At 48.9% G+C, this 20148-nt stretch overlaps 1 protein-coding gene across 1 annotated transcript in view; it reads left to right on the forward strand.

The window, feature by feature from the left end:
* LOC109551098 (ALK tyrosine kinase receptor-like) overlaps window positions 1-19346 on the forward strand; it is a 696955-nt gene extending 677609 nt beyond the window's left edge. Inside the window, exons 7-9 of the mRNA XM_019942470.2 lie at window positions 9028-9159; window positions 16886-17017; window positions 19183-19346. Of these exons, the coding sequence (XP_019798029.2) occupies window positions 9028-9159; window positions 16886-17017; window positions 19183-19346 (428 nt within the window). The remainder of the gene's footprint in view (window positions 1-9027; window positions 9160-16885; window positions 17018-19182) is intronic.
* Window positions 19347-20148: the final 802 nt, after the last annotated feature.

Below are 20148 nucleotides of genomic sequence, written 5' to 3' on the forward strand. Positions count from 1 at the left end.
CACTTCTTACCAGCTCCACCACCAGCAGGCTCAGGCAGGTTGCCTCCATCACCTGCTTGGTCACTTACAATGGTCTATGAGCTTGTTTTCCCACTTCTATTGCCCTCTCTAATCCATTCTCCCTAAATCGCTCAGAATGACCTCTTTAAAAATCAGTGACAGGGCTTCCCTGGTGGCGCAGTGGTTGAGAGTCCGCCTGCCGATGCAGGGGACACGGGTTCGTGCCCCGGTCAGCGAAGATCCCACATGCCACGGAGCGGCTGGGCCCGTGAGCCATGGCCGCTGAGCCTGTGCGTCCAGAGCCTGTGCTCCGCAACGGGAGAGGCCACAACAGTGAGAAGCCTGCGTACCGCAAAAAAAAAAAAAAAAAAAAAAAAATCAATGACATTATTTTCAGTCTCTTGCCTAAACCCCTTAAGCAAAATTCACACCCCTCCTCACAGCCTGCAAGATCCTGCCCAACTAGGCCTCGGCCTTCCTCCCCAGTGACCCTTCATGACCCAACCCTTTGTGACTTTTTGAGCCACACTGGCCTTTGCTCTGTTCCTAGATCATTAGCGTCATTTCTCACCGCCAGCAATGCACTCCCTACTCCTCCACAGCCTTTTCACACGGCTGACTTCTCTTATTTTTCAGTATCAGCTCAAATATCTCCTCCCCAGAGAGGGCTCCCATGGCCCACCTATCAAACTAGGTCACCCATGTCACCCTCTGTTCACTATTCTAACCCCAGGCTCTTAGTAGAAGCTCTGAACATAGTCGTTCAATAATTGTAAGCTTGAATGGGATTTGGCTGCGGGGGGATGTGTGTGTGGAATTGCTACAGTATAACCTAAAGGAATTAGCAGTTTCCAGAATGCAAGGAAATCCTACCTCACCCTGTTCTTCTGCTTAAACCTGGTGATCTATCTTGTACTTCAACATGCATTCATTAGCGCTTGCCATGTGCCAGGCACTCTCCAGGAGATAAAATAAGTACGACAGACCCCCTGCCTCAAAGAATTTAGAATTTAGGGGGAGAAGCTAGCAATGCAGACATAATTGCCCAATGCGAGAGACGAGTTCACAGTTACAGGTGTATAGCGATTGCCAGAGCGCCCCAGAGGGAGGCACATGTCTTCCTTCAAGAGAGAAGAACAAGCAGCTGGGGAAGGTTACACCTGAGTTAGGAGGAGTTGCTCAGATGGAGAAGATGATTCTAGCCCACCCAATCGGCTTACACAAAGGCTGAAGCCGTGGCTGCGTGTTCAAAACACCGCAAGTCATGGTCTTGAGCTGAAGGTGCAAAGGAACACAGTGATCTGGGGAAGTGGGCTGTTCCGGGTGTGCTAAGCCTCAATTTGGACTGAATCCCGAGGAAACCAGCAAAGGTTTGGATTCGGACCCGAAAGGAGCTGGGCTCAGAAAGCTAACTGGTGGAAGGGGGGACTCCAGAGACAAATAATCTTGAAAATTCATCATTGCAATTACTCTTCATAGCTATTATTTATGTTGCAAATTACCATTGCGTTTGTTTCTGCCACTGCTTTGCTGAAAAGATCTGGCCCTGTAGATCGTCGCCTCTACTGTGCGATGTGAGGGATCCCCAAAGGTGCTCTCTGTCCCCCAAATTTGGCCTGTCCAACCCCTCCATTGACCACTTCCCACCCAACTTCCATGGCCAATTCTCCCAAACTCCTTGGGACACTCTCTAAAATTAGCTCATAAGAACCCCACATACTGTTTTATGTACCCAATGTCATTTGATCCTCACAGAAATCCTGTAAATTAGATAGCCTCTCCAACTTGCAGAAGAGAGAAGCCTGTGAGCTGTGTCAGGGTTCACACCACTAGCTAGCAGAAGAGAAGACTGGTAGCTAGTGTTAGTTTCTCTGTACCTTAGGGGTCTCTTCAACACAAACTAACGAAGTGGTGCCTTGGGCCTGCTGGAGTCATAACAGAAATGGAATCTAGGCATGAAAGGAGCTCTGACAGCTCTGGACCAAGGAAGGAATTGTCCGGTGAGAGAGAGGGTGGTGCTGGAAGGCTTGGGATTCTTCCAAGGGGAGAAGGAACTGAAGATCCATTCATTTCCCTAACACTAGAGGTCCTCAGGTTGTGGTGCACCCAGTTTTCACCCAGGGAGCTTGTGGAACATGCTGGATCCAGAGTCCCCCCGAGATGTTCTGACCCTGTAGGTCTGCAGTGGGGCCCTGGAAGCAGCCTGATTTCCAAGCTCCATGTGACGGATGCAGAGGGTCTACAGACGCACCATCAAGGCAGTAGCCTAAGCCCGTGGTCCATGTGAGTGGCTGGCTGCGGAGAGTCTACAAACAAGGCAACTGAGGCCCAGAGGAGTGACCTGCTCATGGCCCCAGAGGCCTCGTGGCAAAAGGCGAGGCCTCGAACCAGCTCTCCAGACTTCCAGCACAGCACTTCCTCACCCAGCCCGCTGGGCCCTCTGTAGCCGGGCCCTCTCCTCACCGATTTATATTTTGAGTAGGAACCCAAGATGCCAGTTCTTTAATGAGGTTGTCCACACTACAATTTATGAGGCCAAAGCCCTCAGCAGGACTGGTCTCTGCCAGGCTTAATTTACACAGTTCTCAGACCTTCCAACATCCCCATTAACGTCCACGCAGAGGCGGCGGCTGTTAGCCTGTGAGCACTGTGGCTACGTCCTCATCATGTCACCATCCATTTTCATGTCTCTGGGCTTCTTTACCCTTGAGCACCGGATTCTCCTCGTCCCGCGAAGCAGTAAGTTTCCACTGGGAGCCTGGCCCAGCCTCTGGGCTCCAGCCAGCCCCACTCCTGACCTCCCTATGCTGTGGAAGTCAGCCTCCTCCCACACGTCATCTCTCCTTCTCTTTAATTAAGAGCAAGACCCCCTTCTCACTGATGCAGCACTCAATTTTTCCCCCTTTAATGAGTGTCATTAGTTAGGCAAGAGCAAGCAGGTGGGAGATGGCCTGAAAGCTGATACAAATGCGCCTTTTTTAATGCTACATAAATCACCGTAATTAAAAATTAATTAAGTGCCCTAAAACTTGACATTTGTTTAAAAAAAATTGAGTTAAGAGAGTTGTGTAGATTTTGTAGCATCAAATCTCCAAGACATGATTGAAGGAGGGGAGTATGTGTGGGTTTCTGTTTTGAATGCGCAATTAGGGAGAAGGAATCACTCCCAGCGAGTGAACCCAGTTAGTCACCCATGGTGTCAAATAGAGGTTCATGTAACCTCACCCAGGCCACACGTGTCTCAGGTGCAAATCTGAACCGATTTCTACTGCACCCAGAGGAGAGAAATGGGCAAGCAAGTGTCATGCTGTTTCAGGAGAGATGTTCCAGGATGCAAATGACAGATGACTGAGACAGGAAAAGCCAACATGAGGAAACCAGGGGAAGCTTGGTGGGTGAGTGACTTGGCAGCAGGCTCCAGGAAGTCATTAAATGGTCAGCATTAATAAAGACGACACACACTATACCAGGTCAACCCTGTAAACAGAGAGCCACCAACAACCATTGCTCAGAACTGCAGAATCAGGATGTCGAAGATGGAAGGGGTCTTGGAGGTCGGGTTTGAGGCCACCCCCCCTCATTGTACCAGGGGGCAGTGGAGAACCCAAGGGGTAAAAGACCCACCTAAGACACACAGGTGCTCAGGGGCAAATCCACCAGCCTCCAAGGAAGTGGTTCTCAACCCTGTGCTCATGAAAATCATGCCCAGAGCTTTTAAAACCACCAGTGCCAAGGGCCCGTCCTCCAAAGATACTGGTTTCATTGGTCCAGGTGGGCCCTGAACATCAACAGTATTTCCAACTTCCAAAGTGACTCGCTGGGCCGTCAGGGTGCTGCTCCAGAAGACGATCTAATCCAAGTGATGGGAGAAGAACCCCACCCGGGATCATCTGACCAGGTTCTGGGCCTTCCCTGTGGTTTATTAGCTGTGAGACCTCAGGCAAAGCACCTAGCAAGCAATTGGTTGCATTTTGTAGCGCCTTACTGCTTAGAAAGCATTTCTCTATCCATTATTTAATCTCTTGAGTCCTCAGTCTTCTGATTAATCAAATGGGAATAATAATAACTATTCTACCAGTTTTTTATGAAGTTCAAAGAGAGAAGGATTAGGAAAGCACATTGTAAGCTCTTACAATGCTATACAAAGGTAAGGAATGGTGACAGTTTACTACCCCCAGTGACTTATATTGTTATTCTGGGAAGAGCTACCTTTTCAAAGGTAATAAATAAATTTCCGTACAGAAGACCCTTGCTAACAAAAGGTCCCCAGGCAAGAGTTCTCCCCAGAGTGGCTTGATCTTAGCTCTCCCTAATCTTGCTGTGATTAGGGCATTTGGTGTTTCAGTGGTTTCCAGGAATCACAGGCGCTCGTGGCGGGAAGGCATCAGGATGTGCCAGAAGAAAGTGGGTGCTGGATCTTCTTGTCTAAGCTCTGCCCCTTCCTTGCTGCATTGGAGCAGGTTGTGACCACCCAGGGCCTCAGGTTACCCTATTCCACAAGCCAGAACAATCATTTCACAACCACAGAAAGGATGCTGTTTCAGAAACTCAGGCCCTTGATTAAAACCATTCACCAAGGGTACTTTCCTCCTTGGAATTTATGGGGCCCGTAAAAAACAGAACTGGAGAAGACAGAGCAGTTGTTTTTTTGTTGTGCTTCATTAGTTTTGAGTTTGGGCTGCTAGAAAAGATCAGAGTACTAGGCATCCATCTAATTGAATCTCTCACAAGCATAAAGTTCCCTGTGGTATGGAGGAGGCTGTACGTCGCCAGCCAGGGAGAGGAGGTAGGGAGGGGCAGGTAGAAGCAGGGCCTAAGGGGCTGACTTCTCTGGGCTGTGGCTGTGCAACAGAGAGGTCCTGGGGATAAACACTGGGGCATCCAGAGAGTGGAAGCGGCACACCCCTCCCACGACTGGACCCCTTCTTTGTCCAGGTTTGGGAGTAAAGGGCAGGGATACTGACTCCCTGCCCTTTCATACCCATTATCACCACTCCTGAGGACACTCATCACCTGGGGAGGGGGGACCCCATAGACAGACACGGTACAAAGGATAGAGAACAAGATGTGAAAATGTGGGTTTCCACCAATCTCTCCAGCAGTCCATGTAACCACTCAGAGCCTTTGTATTCTCAACTATAAAATGGGCATGATGATAGCTTCAATGGATAAGTTCAAGTCCCAAATATTGGGGTGGGGAGACCTCTATACAAGGTACTGTTATAGATTCATGGAGATAAGACTTGATCCCTTCCTTCAAGTCACTTAGAGTTTGGTGAGGAAGACAGGCATGCAAACAGCTGGTTATAACGTATCAGCAGAACGTCTGCCAAGTTAAATGCAAGAAGAAGTACTGTCCTGTGGTATCCCAGGGGAAAGGACAGTCCATGGATGGGGAGAGAATGGGAGAGTCCATGAAAATGTCACAGATGAGGGGCTGAGATCTGTATCCCCATTGCTGAAAGAGGAGGAGTTGGTGGAAGACGTTCCCTGATGAGAGGGCAACCTTAGCAATGAGAGAGCAAACCAAGACCTACAAAAGGCGACCCACACGTTACCTACCAACCCCACATGGAACAAATTCTCTAAGGTGCAAAAGAAGAAGAAGAAATCACCAAGGAAAATATGGTTAGGTTTCGATTACATACAAATTTTAAACTCCTAGATATCATTATAAACAGAATGAAAATACACGTAAAATACTGGGGGAAAATGTGAAGCATGTAATAAATAGTTTCACATCCTTATTAATAATGTCGTACAATTCAATAGGAAAACGTGAATACCCTAACAGATAAACTGGCAAAAGGAAGTGGGCAATTCCCTAAAAATCAGAGTAAAATAAAGCTAATAACACGTGCAAAAAAATATTCACCCTCGCAATCACAGAAATACAAATAAAACAGCAGGGGGATACTTTTAGTTAAAAATAGTGATAATATTCAGGGTTGGCCAGGATGTAGTAAGAGGAACATGCATGTATGAACACAGCTGGTGAGAGTGTAAATTGGATTAATTTCTAGAAAGCAATTTGGCAATATGTGTCAAGGGCCTTTAAAATGTTTATACCCTTTGATTCAGTAATTCCACTTCTGGGAATCTATCCTATGAAAATAATCTGAAAAGCGGGTGAAAGTTTATGCTCAAAGATACTCTTCAAAGTGTTATTATAAACAATCTAACACTGCAGTCATTGACTGATGTTGAAATAAATTATGGTACGTATCACGTAGGATTATAGCCATTAAAAAGTATTCTTATGAGGACTTTTTAAGCCCTTGAAAAAGCTTGTGATATAATTTTAATTAATTTAAGCAACATACATATATGACACAACTATACACACCTTTAAAGCACAGGCCAAAAAACACGAAAGAGAAATCTACCGAGATGTAAAAAAATGACGGCTTCTGGATAGTGGGATTCTGGGCATTGTTTTGTTGATTTTTACCCTGGTTTTGAACTTTAGACAATAGGCATATATTTTTCAAGTGAAGGAAAGTAAAAGAAACTGTAAAAGTAAAAGCTCTTTGGGGAATGACAAGTAAGTGGTATATGAAACGTGCATGTGTTCGTGAAAACACACGATGAGAAACAAGGCCTAATCATAAGGTGTGAAGAAAACAGGACACAGCTTACATTTGTTTCCAAGTTGAGGAAGGCTTGACAGGCGTTTTATGTGGCTCATGTTTTCTTCGGTCGGGCTGGGAATGAGGGCCATAAGGTCCTAACTGTATTTCGTGATCATGTACAAGGCATAGGAAAAAATACTTTGGAAACTAGAAATCACCAAGCAAAAGTGAAGGAGAATTTTTCTTATTATCCTAAATACGTCGACGTCTTCCTCACATTACTCCAAACTCTTGCTGCTATCACCAGGTCTACTTCGTACTTTGACCTTCTTGTCACCCTCCTATCAGAACCCTGTGATTATATTGGGCCCGCCTGGATAAGCAGGATAATCTCCCACCTCATGATCCTTGTCTTGATCTCACCAGTAGTCTCTCTCACCACATAAAGTAACATATTCACAGGTTTGGGGGATTAGGATATGGGTATTGGGGCAGGGTGGGGGGACACAGCATTATTCAGCCAGCCACAGAAGCATAACCTAATGCGCAGGGTTTTTGTGAACCCTCCCAGGGGCCAGGCACTGGCTAGGGCTGGGAACACACAGAGACTCAAGCAGCTTAGCGGAGCAGATGGGAGCATACACGTGTGTTCTGGTGCCAGGTTGCAACGAACCAATGCCAGATGCATCTAGAGCACAGCGTTCATGGGGAGAGACAGAGAGAGGTGAGACGGGAAAGGAAATTTGGGCCCACATCACAAAGGACCTTTAAGAACAGGTTAAAGGGTTTGGATGTGATTCCCTGAAAGAAGAAGGGCCTGTGTTTCCCATGCCCAGGAACTACTGAGAACGCCCAGCCAGGCTGGAGGCTGGTCTGACAATGCCAGGTAGCCATCCGCCATCAGCTGACACATTGAGCCTTATCTGGACTAGCCTGTGAAAGAGGGCCCAGGGCCACCTCCAACACCCCCTTCCATGAGATGGAGAGGCCAGCTTTGCAGTCTGACAAGCTGGGTCTAAATCCCACTTATCAGCTGTGTGACCTTAGGCAAGTCACTTAACCACTCTGACTCCATTTCCCCACTTAGGAAATGGACACTATTAAGACTTGCCTGGCTTCTTTACAGAACCAGATGGGCTGAGGTATACAGAGAGATTCTAGAAGTAAAGAGGCTGGACTTGATGTTAGTTTCAGTGCTGTTGGGAACCAGAAAATCATGGAATTTTAAAGATCATCTAACCTGGAGAGTCCCACATCACAATCAGCTGTAAGGTTTTATTAAAATAAAATTTAGTAAAGAAGAGTCTAATTTCACAGCCAGGGTTAAAGAAACCCGCCCCTCATGTGAGGCCCAGAGAAGCTGTGGGGCTTGGCCAGGTGAGGGTCCTGGTTCATCCTCTCCACCACCCAGCTGAGCATTGAGGTAGGTAGTATGGGGGTGGGAGGACTGTTGAGGCACTAGCTACCATCAGGATAGAGCTAGGAAATAGGACAGAGAGCAAGGCAGCCAGACCTGGGGGGTGGGGATAAGAGGTCAACCCAGGTGGGCCCTGCCCTCTCATCTCTACAGGGGCTAGAGGCTCCCCCATCCCATACCAACCGAGGCTGGGTATCAGGAGGCACAGTCAGAAATACCAGCCAGGCCCTTGCTAGGCGGTCCCCAGGCAAGGGACCCATTCAGTAGGCAGGCTGGGCCAGGCCAGCTGAAGCTTGGCTCTCTGAGGTCACAGGTTAATAAATTACCATAACTCATCATTCTTGATACAAAAGCAAATATCTGCTAATATGTTTGCTATAAACTGCCCCCTCTCCCTTCCTCCACTGGATAATATGACTTATCTAAGAATTTCAGAATCGGACAAGACCTTGGAAGTACCATCAAAACCCCTCCTTTTGTAGATGGGGAGACAGGGGGCCAGAAAGAGAAGGAACAGGGTCAGCATCACACAGCCATTCATGGAGGAGCCGATCCAGGGCCCAGAGCCCTGCTCTTACGATGGCGTTCTTTTCATTTCAAAACAGGAAGTGCTGTGTGTTTTAGTCACTCCAGTGGTGGAATCTGGGGTCAAGAGCATGGGGACGATATACTGGACCAGATATGCCTGTTGGTACCCCAAATTTGACCTTGAGGGGAAAGCTGTCTGTGTGCAGATGAGACTCCACCTGTAGCTGTCCACCTGGCACACTAAAGCCGTGGGTTGGAGGACCCCAAAGTGTTGTGGAACATGGCTCAAACCTCGGGCCACTCTACTACTCACATCACAGCCAGGGGGCCGGGGGGTTAGGGCTTTGACTTCCTCTTAGCCTCCTGGTGTTGACCCTGGTTTCGGCCAGATGAAAATGGGGTAGTCTCAGACCTTGAGATGTGAACGGCGTGGGAGGGATGCTCTCCCCGCAGCCTTCCCACGGGGCCACCCAAGCTGACCAGTGTCATGTGTCTCTGTGTGCTCTCCAGGAACATCCCCGGGCTCCAAGATGGCCTTGCAGAGTTCCTTCACTTGCTGGAACGGAACAGTCCTCCAGCTGGGGCAGGCCTGCGACTTCCACCGGGACTGTGCCCAGGGAGAAGATGAGGGCCAGCTGTGCAGTGAGTAGATGGGGCTGCTTCGCCCGCCCTGCCCCACCCATGCCCACACGCCCTCCTTCCCCCACCATCAGAGGCTTGAATGACCTCCCTTATGACCAGGGCCACTTGTGTCCTTCTGGTGGCAACTTTCAAAAGCTACACAGTCTTCAAAAGACAGGGCTAAGACCCATGGTCTAGAAACAGCATATAATTAAGAACCAAGCAAGATCTTATAATTTTTGCTCTCAACAGCCTCATGTATAGAGAAAAAGTGCAGACTAAAGGCCAACTCTAACGTGCCATGAGAAGCCCTCTACGCCAGGACCTCCGTCACATTTTAAGCCTTTCTTTCATGACCCACCTGCCTCCCTCCTCCCCGCAACCTTCCATGTACCCCAGCTCCAGCCATATCAAACCACCTCTCAGCTCCCTCACACCTCCCTGGCTTTGTTTGTGTCCTATCCCTTCCCCAGAATGCCCTTTCCCATCTTAAGTCATATCTGCTCCTTCAAGACTCACCTCAAGAGTCAGTCCTTCTGGGAAGCCTCTTCTGACCATTTCCCACAAGTATAGTTGGTTCTTCTCCCTCTGGAACCCGCCCCCTGGAATCCATGCACCGTAACATTTATTACTTTTTAACAGCTTTTTAAAGATATAATTTACATACCATACAATTCACTCGTTTGAAATGTACGATTTAGTGTAGTCACAACTGAGCAACCATCACCACAATCTAATTTTCGAACATTTTTATCACTCCAAAAAGAAACCCCTCGCAATCTCTCCTCATGTACCTCCAATCCCTCCCCCCCACCGACCCCCTCACCCACTGCCTAGCCCTAAGTAACCACTAATCTACTTACTGTTTCTACAGATGGGCATTTCACATAAATGGAATCATATAATATGAGGTCTTTTATGATTAACTTCTTTCACTTAGCGCAATGTTTTTGAGGCCCATCCGTGCTGTAGAATATATCAGTACTTCATTCCTTTTTATCGCCAAAAAATATTTCATTGTAGGGCTGTACCACATTTTGTTGATCCATTCATCAACGGATGGGCATTTGGGTCGTTTCCACTTTTTGGCTATTATGAAAAATGCTGCTGTGAACATTCATGTATGAGGTTTTGTGTAGACAGATGTTTCATTTCTCTTGGAAACGAAATTTCCTACCTAGGAGTAGAATTGCTGGGTCGGATGGTGACTCTATATTTAACATTTGGAGGAACTTCCAAGCTGCTTTCCAGAATGGCTATACCATCTGACAGTCCCACCAGTATTGTGTAAGGATTCCCATTTCTCCATATCCTCAGCAAAACTTACTCTTTTCTGCCTTTTTTTTTTTTTTTTTTTTTTTTGCGGTATGCGGGCCTCTCACTGCTGTTGCCTCTCCCGTTGTGGAGCAGAGGCTCCGGACGTGCAGGCTCAGCGGCCATGGCTCACGGGCCCAGCCGTGAGAGAGCTTTTCCCAGGGATCTTGTGGGATCTTGTGGGATCATGTGGGATCTTCCCGGACCGGGGCGCGAACCCGCGTCCCCTGCATCAGCAAGCGGACTCCCAACCGCTGCGCCACCAGGGAAGCCCTATCTGCCTTTTTATGTTAGCTACCCTAGTGGGTGTGCATCCGTCACATTTCATGGAGGTGGCTTCCATGTCTCTCTCCCTCACTGTGGACAGAGTGGGCCTGGTACTCTTCCCCATACCAAGATCTCAAACGATTTCTGGCACAGCATAGGTGCTCATTGACTCTTTGTTGATCAAAATGAATAAATGGGTTGGGAAACCTGGGTTCCCTAGAGGAAGCCGGTTGCTGAGGTCGCACTGGTAGTCAGGGGCAGAGTTAGACTCCCAGCACAGTGCTCCCTCCACTTGAAGACAGTGTTCTCGGCTGCTCCCTGGCAAGGAGTAAACACTCTAGAAGTTTTTTCCAGGGAAACCACGGACACTTCTAGCACACATATATAATGAGCTAAAAAGTAAACTAGATCCTGGAGCAGGGACAAGTAACACGGCATCTGTCCCTGTAGTGCTGTAAATCCAACACAGGGGCAGGGAGTGAAACAAGGGTGTTGTGGTTGGGAAAGGATGCAGCAGCCTGGGGTGCTGTGGGGCTCGGACACCCAACAAACGCCCCTCCCCTCAGATACACCGGCCCCAAGATGCTGTGACCTGCCAAATAGCTTTTAAGAAGGTAACAGTGTCCCCCAGGTCATTTGGAGGACAGATCTTCCCTCAGGGAAAGAAAGGTTTTATTTATTCCCTTTTAAATGAAACTATAAAGAAATCCATTTTTCAATTTGAAAATCGTCCTTTTTATACAAAACTTTCCGATGAAGTTTTCCAATAATCATGGAATAGTGGTTGGTCAGATAAAGCTCAGGAAAGAGTTGCAGGTAAAGCCCTTTGCTTGTTCCGCACTGTTCTGCTCCTGGCTTCCTCTCGGAGCTCTCACTACACACATGGACCAAGAGGAAGCTAGGCCTGCCCATGTTGCCCTGGACAGGGACCTGTCTGTGTGTCTCTCTAGTTATTTGTCTCTGTATTATTTCCAGCAGTGCCTCTGAGCTGTGTGACTTTGCGTTGGCCTTTTTAAAGTTTTTGATACCCACTTCCCAGCTGAGACACAGGTCAGGGAGTCCATGTCCTGATTTACAACTGGGGAAATGAAAGCACAGAGAAGGTAATTGATTTGTTCAGGGTCACACAGCATGTCAGGAACAGAGCCATGATTAGGGCTTGGAGCCTGCAGGATCCAGCCCATTATTGTGGACTTAGGGCACTTTCCCACCATTTCGGGGCTTGCCATTAATGTGTTTTCAGAGCCGACTCCAAGCTTGAGGGCAACCTGGTCCCAGTAAGGAAGGCAGGCGCCTGGAGCCCAGAAGGCTTTTCAGCCACACTTGAAAAGCTGTTCTGACCAGCTGTCAGAATGACCACTCCGCCCTGAAGAACACCCCCATGGAGCTCTTTGCTACAGAAGTCGGTTGCTAGAAGGGAAGGGGAGTTCAGTTAGAAGGAGGATTCTTCCAATCTTTTGGCCACTCTGACCTTGGCAGTACTCAGCAAGTATCCTTTTCCTTTTTGGGCGCCCCACTCTCTCTGGCATTTTTGCTGTTTTCCCTACCACACTGGCTGATGTTGATTCTGGAAACCATCCCCATGAAAATAACAACAATAATAATAGTAGCAGCTAACATTGTTGAGCACTTTCTATATGCCAGGAGCTGCTCCAAACACTCTTCGTGCGTTAACTTATTTCACCCTCACAGCAATCCTATGTGATGCTATTATGCCCATCTTACAGATGAGGAACCAGATTAGTCCATGATCAGACTGTTAGCCAGTGGCTGAGCAGTGATTCAGACCCAGTCTGATTCCAAAGCCCATGCTCTTAATCACCGCAAGCCAGTTTCACTTGTTTCGTGAGTTTCCAGCAGTTTCTAGCACAGCCTTCACTACATATCTACCCAGGATGAAGGGATGAGGAAAAGGCAGGGAAGGTCCAGGGCTCTTCTGGGGGATACTCAGATCATTCGTCTCCACCCTCTAGGCCTCACTTTCCTCGTTTCTAATATGAATTGGAACATGATGCCCGCTGACGTGCTGACGCCCATGATGCATTAAGGGCAGTGCTCTTGACCTCACTTGGTCCTTCCCAGGTGGTCTGGAACCTGTTAGAACATTTTCTCTGAGCAGTGGTCACTTTAAGCCTGTTGGGGATGTCCAGGTCTTCTAAGGAACCCCCATGAGGGTCAGTAATCTTGAGCGAGAGTTTTCAACGAAAAACTGCCACGGCTAGAATTTGGAGGGGAAACGTAGGTTGTGTCCTGTCAACTCCCAGCCTCAGCCCCCCACATTTTCTCTAGAAGGAATTACACGCACACACTACAGCTTCATTCAGATTACCAGACGCAACCTTGTGGGACATTTCTGGCTGGGACAAGTAGGGGACCTGAAAGGGAGGTGGTACCGCCCTTGCCCTTCTCCATCCGATCCGTTCACACCCCGTCCTCCAAGCCCACACACCATACACCGCACACCTTCTCTTTCTAATTAAACATTGCCGATCCATGTTTACATTCCAGGATGCTGTAACCCACTGAAGGGTGTCTTCAAGGTTCCCTGTGTGTCCTGAGCAATGGCCTCAACGGCATGCAGTGCCCCAGAAAAGGGTCAGGTGGCCCCGCTTCATCCCTTGGATGGGTCATTGACTCTCTCAGTATTGCAGGCAGCTCAGTCCCCCTCCACGTACTCAATAATCTCATCGGTTTGGTGGGCATACACTTCCTATCAGGCAAAAACAGGTTTTTTTTAAAGTTTATTTCTTGATTGTAAAGTAAAACATGTTGGTTGTAAAACATTTGGAAAATCAAAAAAGTACACAGGAGAAAATAATTATTGCCCATAAGCCTCCCTCTCAGACATTCAGAGATAACCATAATATTTTGATGTATTTCTTCTAGCACTTTTCCCATGACTCTATATTTTCAAGGAAATGTATAACACATATTTATCAAAAATGTTAACAGCGGGGCTTCCCTGGTGGCGCAGTGGTTCAGAGTCCACCTGCCGATGCAGGGGATACGGGTTCGTGACCCAGTCTGGGAAGATCCCGCATGCCGCGGAGCGGCTGGGCCTGTGAGCCATGGCCGCTGAGCCTGCGCGTCCGGAGCCTGTGCTCCGCAACGGGAGAGGCAACAGCAGTGAGAGGCCCGCATACCGCAAAAAAAAAAAAAAAAAAAAAAAAATTGTTAACAACGTTGTGAGAAGAAGTAGTGTCATCTGGCCTGGAGTTTATAGCTGGCAGCTCCTGGCAGCTGGTGCTAAGGTCACATCTCTATGACTCTATCAATTTGTGTCTCTTAGAGTGGAATCAGGTGTCGTAAGTGCCAAATGTTCTGGGATTGATTGACCCACACACAGCCGATGTGGCCATCCAGCCAACAGAATAACTGGCTGCAGCCCAAGAAGGGGGTGGGTTAGAGCAGCGCTTCTCAGACATTAAGGTGCAAAGGAGTCACCTGGAGAGCATTAAAAATGCAGATTCTGATTCACTAGGTCGGGAAGTAGGAAGGAGAGACCTGAGATTCTGCACGTCTAACAGTCTCACAGGTGATGCAAATGTGACTGGTCCCTGGACCACATTTTGAGTGGCAAAGGGTTAGGAGACTGAACCCACTCCCATGTCATTCAGCAAATAAGTATTTAGGTCCTACAGTGTGCCAAGCACTGAGCAGGTGATCAAAGGGGGTGACACCTTAGACGCGACACTGGGCGCCAACACTGCTCAGCAGTGGACTTCCCAGCAATTTCCCCAACCCGGCCTGATCTGCCAAGGGCTCGGTGCTGGTACCCACCCCACCATCGTCCTCAGGACTGGTCCTGCTGAGCACATGCCCTGATGTGCTTACAGTGTTGGAAATCCTCTCGGCACTCCTGCCCACCCTTCAAGGTTTTAATTGGCACGTAAATTGCCCGTTGACCTAACTATTTTTGCCTACCTCGTCTCCTTTTATTCAGTCAGCCAAAAAGAAAGGGGCTTCCACTCCCAGCTCACCCTGGACCCTTTGTCAAGCTGGGACAAGGACGGGCCTCCAGAAGGTGGAGAGTGCCAGTGACTTTCCTCATTCCTGTCCCAGCGGGAGGCATAGGCATTTCCGGAGAGGCAGCTGAGGGACCTGGCTCTGCCTCTAGGGCAGTGTTGGCAGTTTCAGCCTCTCCCCTGCTGCTAAGTTTCCCTGTCCCGGGTATGAGTGATCATTAATAACGCCACCGCCGCTGTATGTTTGCTCAACTCTGTTTGCAGAATGTTTCCACACTCTCTCCCTTGCTTTGTCCTCAAAACAGCCCTTCAAAATATACAGTAATCTTACCCCACTGTATAGATGAGGGAGCTGAGGCTCTGAGGAAGGAAGTGACTTACCTGAGGTCACAGAGCGGAAGGCAGTGAGGCCAGGACCAGAGCCCAGGTGTCCGGTTCTGATGAGGTACCAACACCCATAAGTCAGGCTAAGTTCTCTGCCTCTACCTCCTAAAAGGGTAAGGAGGGAATGATACACTGTGCGGGACCCAGCTCAGCCCTGCCTCTTCCTTCTACCAGGGGCCCATTGCCTGCTAGAATCTTCCATCACGGTGTTCAGTTTAAAGCATATGTGTGAAGGACGCTTTGTGGAAGGTCACTTCCAGCTACCAGTTAGTTTTTGCTAAAGAAGTGAATGTGAGATCCCTTGAGGGGGGCATAAAAAATAAAATAGATCTCCTTAGTTTTTGGATTTTTAATCAGGGGAACATGCGGCGCTTGCGGGGGGGATGATTTCTTCAGGGGGGTATAAATGGGAAGAGATGCTCAAAGTCAGTGACAGCCTGTTGTAATTTATAATTCTGCCTCTGTGTGAAATGCACAGAGAATCAGGGAGAAATGAGTAATAATTCACTAAGGTGCTGTCACAGCCAGGAAGCGGTAGGGCCGTCTTTGTCAGCCTGCTGTTGCCAAGAAGGCTGAGACAGAGGAAGGACACTGAGAGCGGTGGGTCCGGCTCGAGAGCTGCTGTGTGGAGACAGGCCTGGCCGGGGCTGTTGGGTACTATCAGGGTAGCCGCCTGGAATGGCCCACTGGCTCCTCGGGGCTGAGAGCCTTCCCCGCAGCCATTCTCCAAGTAAACTGGAGCAAGGGAGCTCTCTCTACCCCTCTCCTCCTGTCCTCCTCCTTCTGTGGGCAGTGGGGAAATATATGGTGTATAGAACTGACTGTGACCTCTTTAATGGGACCCGAGGTCGGGCTGATGTAGGGAAAAGCGTTAACAGGGCCCTTTATGCTGAGCCAACAGATGATATAAAGAGGCCCCAGGGACTGGGATTGCTTGGTCAGGATAGGCTAGGTTATGCGGCAGTAGTAAACCATCTCCAGATTTCCGTGGCCTAACATAACATTTACGGCACCTGTCCACTAAGCGTTGGGGTGGGAGGGGCCTCTACTCCTTGGGATCTCTCGTGCTGGCAGAAACGCCGCCATCATGCAGCAGCACCAGGAACGAGAACTCTCCTTGGCTGCTTTAGCAGAAGAGAGAGTCTGAAAATGACACCAGGGCTTTTCACAGCCTCAATCCACAGGAGATGCACAACACTTCCACTCACGTGTCATTGGCCAGAACTAGCCATGTGGCTTCACTTAACTGCAAGGGGGTTGGGAAATAAAGGGGAGCAAATAGATAGTTTTGAGCAATATGTGTCTCTGCACGCAGGGGTGATTTGAGGGACCCAAACCAACCAACGCCCAGCCAACACTACCACTGCCACCACCACACTCTTATCATTGTGCCATTAGAAATGCCTTTCAGTGAGTTATACACTGGCTTTTCTAGGATCATGTTCATGGTGGATCTGTATAAAGAGCACAGAATTTAAAAGCAGAAGAGCTGGGTTCAAATCCCAGCTGGGTTACCTGTCGGCTGTGTGACCTTGGTCAGGTTGCTTAACATCTCTGAGCCTCTGCTTTTTCATATATAAAACTGGGTTAGCAATACCCCATATTATTATTTTTTGAAGATCAGAAAAGTATAAACCAGCACACGTACAAGTTAGGGATTGGGCTTCTCTTCACTATGAGCATGATTAGACATTGAGGGTCTGGCTGGGGAGCTATCATTAACGAGGATGGTCATGCCTGGCTAACTTTACTTGCTGTTGGCATATTTTGCCTTTAGCAGTCCTGGAAATGACTGTACCCCTGTGCTCTCCCTGAAGGTAAACTCCCTGCTGGTTTTTACTGCAACTTCGAGGATGGATTCTGTGGCTGGACCCAAAGCTCACTGTCACCCCACACGCCCCAGTGGCAAGTCAGGACCTTAAAGGATGCCCGGTTCCAGGACCACCAAGGTACCACCCTCTCTTCCCTTCCCCTGGTGCTCACCTGGCCAGACAATAGACTTGGGGTACCACCCCAGAGGCACTGGACCTCCCCCAAGGACCTGCCCTGGGGTACACCTACACAATTCCCTCTTCACACTCTCTTGAGCATTAGAATGATTGAATCAAGCCAAGGCTAATGTCACCTTTTGATCCTTAAAATGAGAACTTTGATCAAGGATTAGCTGGAAGATAAGAATAAAAGCAAGAACAGTAATAATCCATTCATCTGACAAGTGTTTGTTGAAACCTATTACGCATCAGGAACAGAAATCCTTGAGAGATAAGGAAAACTGTAGCCCTCTTTATGACCGGGGAGGCTAAGGCTCAGGTAGGCCGTTGCGTCATTTGCCCCAGAACTGTGCCCTGGGAACCTTGCCCCATATCTAGACCATTGCCTGCGGCCCGCCTTCCTCGGTCATACCCCCCAAACCCCGCATCCAGCTGCCCCTGGCAACTCCCACCCTCCCCTCATTAGAGTCCCTGCTTGACTGCCAGAGGGGCAGAGGGCCTCCACACACCCAAGAGATGCCACCCATGCTGGGCTGGGCTGACTCCACGCCCGGAGGAACTGGCCTCGGGATCAGAGGAGGTCTGTGAGGCCAGCATATCTCCAAGAGCTGGGCAACTGGAGAGGCCAGACCACCCAGCCATGGGCCTATCCTAGGTCTGTACACAACTGCTAGGACTGAGCAGGCCCTGGGGCCCACTTCTCTGCAGGATGGCGGGCAGGGGCGTCTCTCTCCCTTCCCCTCCCCTGTATCTACCTGCTCTTTGTGGAGCTAGAGTCCCTTGTACCAAAATTTCTCTCTTTCCAAGCAACGATCATACATCCTACAGATTCCTTTAAGGATTCATAATAATGATAAATGTGAGAGAAGACAATGTCCAGATCAACCACTGAGGGTCTCAGAGCCCGTGCAGTCCTGTCCTCGGTCCTCAGAGCTGGCTGCATCTAGTGAGTTGGCTTTGGGCCCCATTAAAACGGAGGCTGAGTCATGGCACCACAGGGGAGCGCTGCAGGGCCCTCCCCAGACGTAGAGGCCAAGAGCGCCTGCTTCTCCTGCCGGCCTCCTCACCGCTCTGTTGAATACCTCTAGTGACAGGGCTCTCACTGCCTCCAAAAGTAGCCCTTTCCATTGTTTAACAGGTCAGAATCAAACACCGCTTTTCTTCGTCGAGCCCCACCCCTCTGTAAATTCTACTCATTGGCCCTGATTTCTGTCTCCTGGAACCCCACAGAACTGGACTACACCCTCTCCCACAGAGGCAGCCCTTCAGATATTTGAAGACAACCATCATGACCTACCGACCACGAAAGGCCTTTTCTCTCCAGGGTCACATAACCCCAGCCACTTGATGTCTCCTCAAGGATGGGCAGGGTGCTTTCTAAGATTTCTGGCCTGGCCTAGTTACTCAGCTCTGGACCCACCTGAATTTGTTACTTGGTAGTAACTCTATAAAGACTTTGCTAAGAGAGAAAAATAGAAATGAAGGACTGAGTTCCTACTTGGGGTTCTCTGAGGCCCCTAAAAAGTCGTGAGCTCACTCTGGCCCCATCTCCATAGCACCTACCAGCTACAAAATACTCCTGGAGGTTTGCAGATGCTTCTTCCCACCACCACGTGGGGCTGGGGCCCATGTTCTGCCAGGTTTTCAGGCAGGTCAGTGCTTAGAAAACAATAAGTGAGTCTTCCTGGTCAGGGCATGGGGCACAGGATGACCTGGGCTCCGGAGAGGGGAGAAGACAGTGAAGGTTTAGAGACCATTGGAGGGCAAAGCGCTGGCATGACTGGATACGGGGGGCAGGGGTGGGCCTGGGGGAGTCCAGCATACTTCAGGCAGCTCCCGGGCTAGGGGCTGAAGCTGGTGACCTTGGGAGATCAAGGACGCAGTAACCCAGGTGTATGGTGCTGGGGTATTGCAGGCCATTTGGAATGAAGACCTTTGCATGAGCCAAGTTTTGTAGACAGTGGTCAGCAGGCTGTCTTCTCCATTAGAGGCCGCAGAAAACCTGTATCCTTAGAGATGTCCTGAGGCTAGAGAAGCATGGTGCAGGGCCCATTAACCCTGCACCCCGAGGCCCTTCAGTGTGCGAGGTTGGTGCGTCTTTGACTCTTTTCCTCTCTGCCCAGGCCACGCCCTGTTGCTCAGCACCACCGATGCCCCCACCTCTGAAAGTGCTACGGTGACCAGCGCTACGTTTCCTGCACCGATGAAGAACTCTCCATGCGAGGCAAGTCTCACTGTTCCTCTAGTTCTCTGCCTTCTCCTCCCACCTCTGGGCACTTCCAGATGAACCCACACAGATGAGCAAAGTAGCCTGACGGTCGGGCTGCTTGTTCTCTTGCAGGAGGACAAGAGGGCCATTTGAGCCAACTTCTAGGCAGACAGTACCCACCAACGTGGTAAAGTCCCATCTGCAGAGAATCTTACCTTAAACACCATACTCAGCTTCACTGAACTATTTGCAATAGGACCTTGATTTAAACAAAACCAAAAAGTATTTCCAAGGCACAGCAGGGGAGGGTAACAGCGACTTGCTACAGAATCCTTTTTAAAAATGTCAATCTCTTATAATACATTTTAAATATTATAGAACATCAAAACTTTGACTTACATAAATTTCTCTAAGGCATCAATGGCATTCAGTGAGGTACCTCCAGAGCCACTTAACCAAATGATTCGTGTAGCTGTTACCTCTTTAATGTGAAGACTGAAGGTGCCATGATTCTTAACACAAGGTCACATTCTCTAGGGACCAGGAGATGTGCTAGACCCCAGCAGGGCCCAGTGATTAAGCTCGTGGACTCTGGAATCAACTACCTAAGTCCAAGTCAGGTTCCATCACTGACTGGCTGTACAATTTGTTTGATCAGCTAATAACCTCTCAGGACCACAGTTTCCCCACCTGGAAAGTAGAGACAATAAGAGTGCCTACCCCAAGGAGGGGAGGCTTAAATGGGTTAATATATGTAAAGGGCTTATCACAAGGTCTGGCACAACGTACGTACTACAATAGTTAACCAACAGTCTCTGGTACCCTGTATAATTATGCAAAGGAGAAAGGGAGAGAGGAAGAGGACTTAGCCAAAAACCTG

Source organism: Tursiops truncatus, chromosome 14 (assembly GCF_011762595.2).
Source record: "Tursiops truncatus isolate mTurTru1 chromosome 14, mTurTru1.mat.Y, whole genome shotgun sequence".
Lineage (NCBI taxonomy): Eukaryota > Metazoa > Chordata > Mammalia > Artiodactyla > Delphinidae > Tursiops > Tursiops truncatus.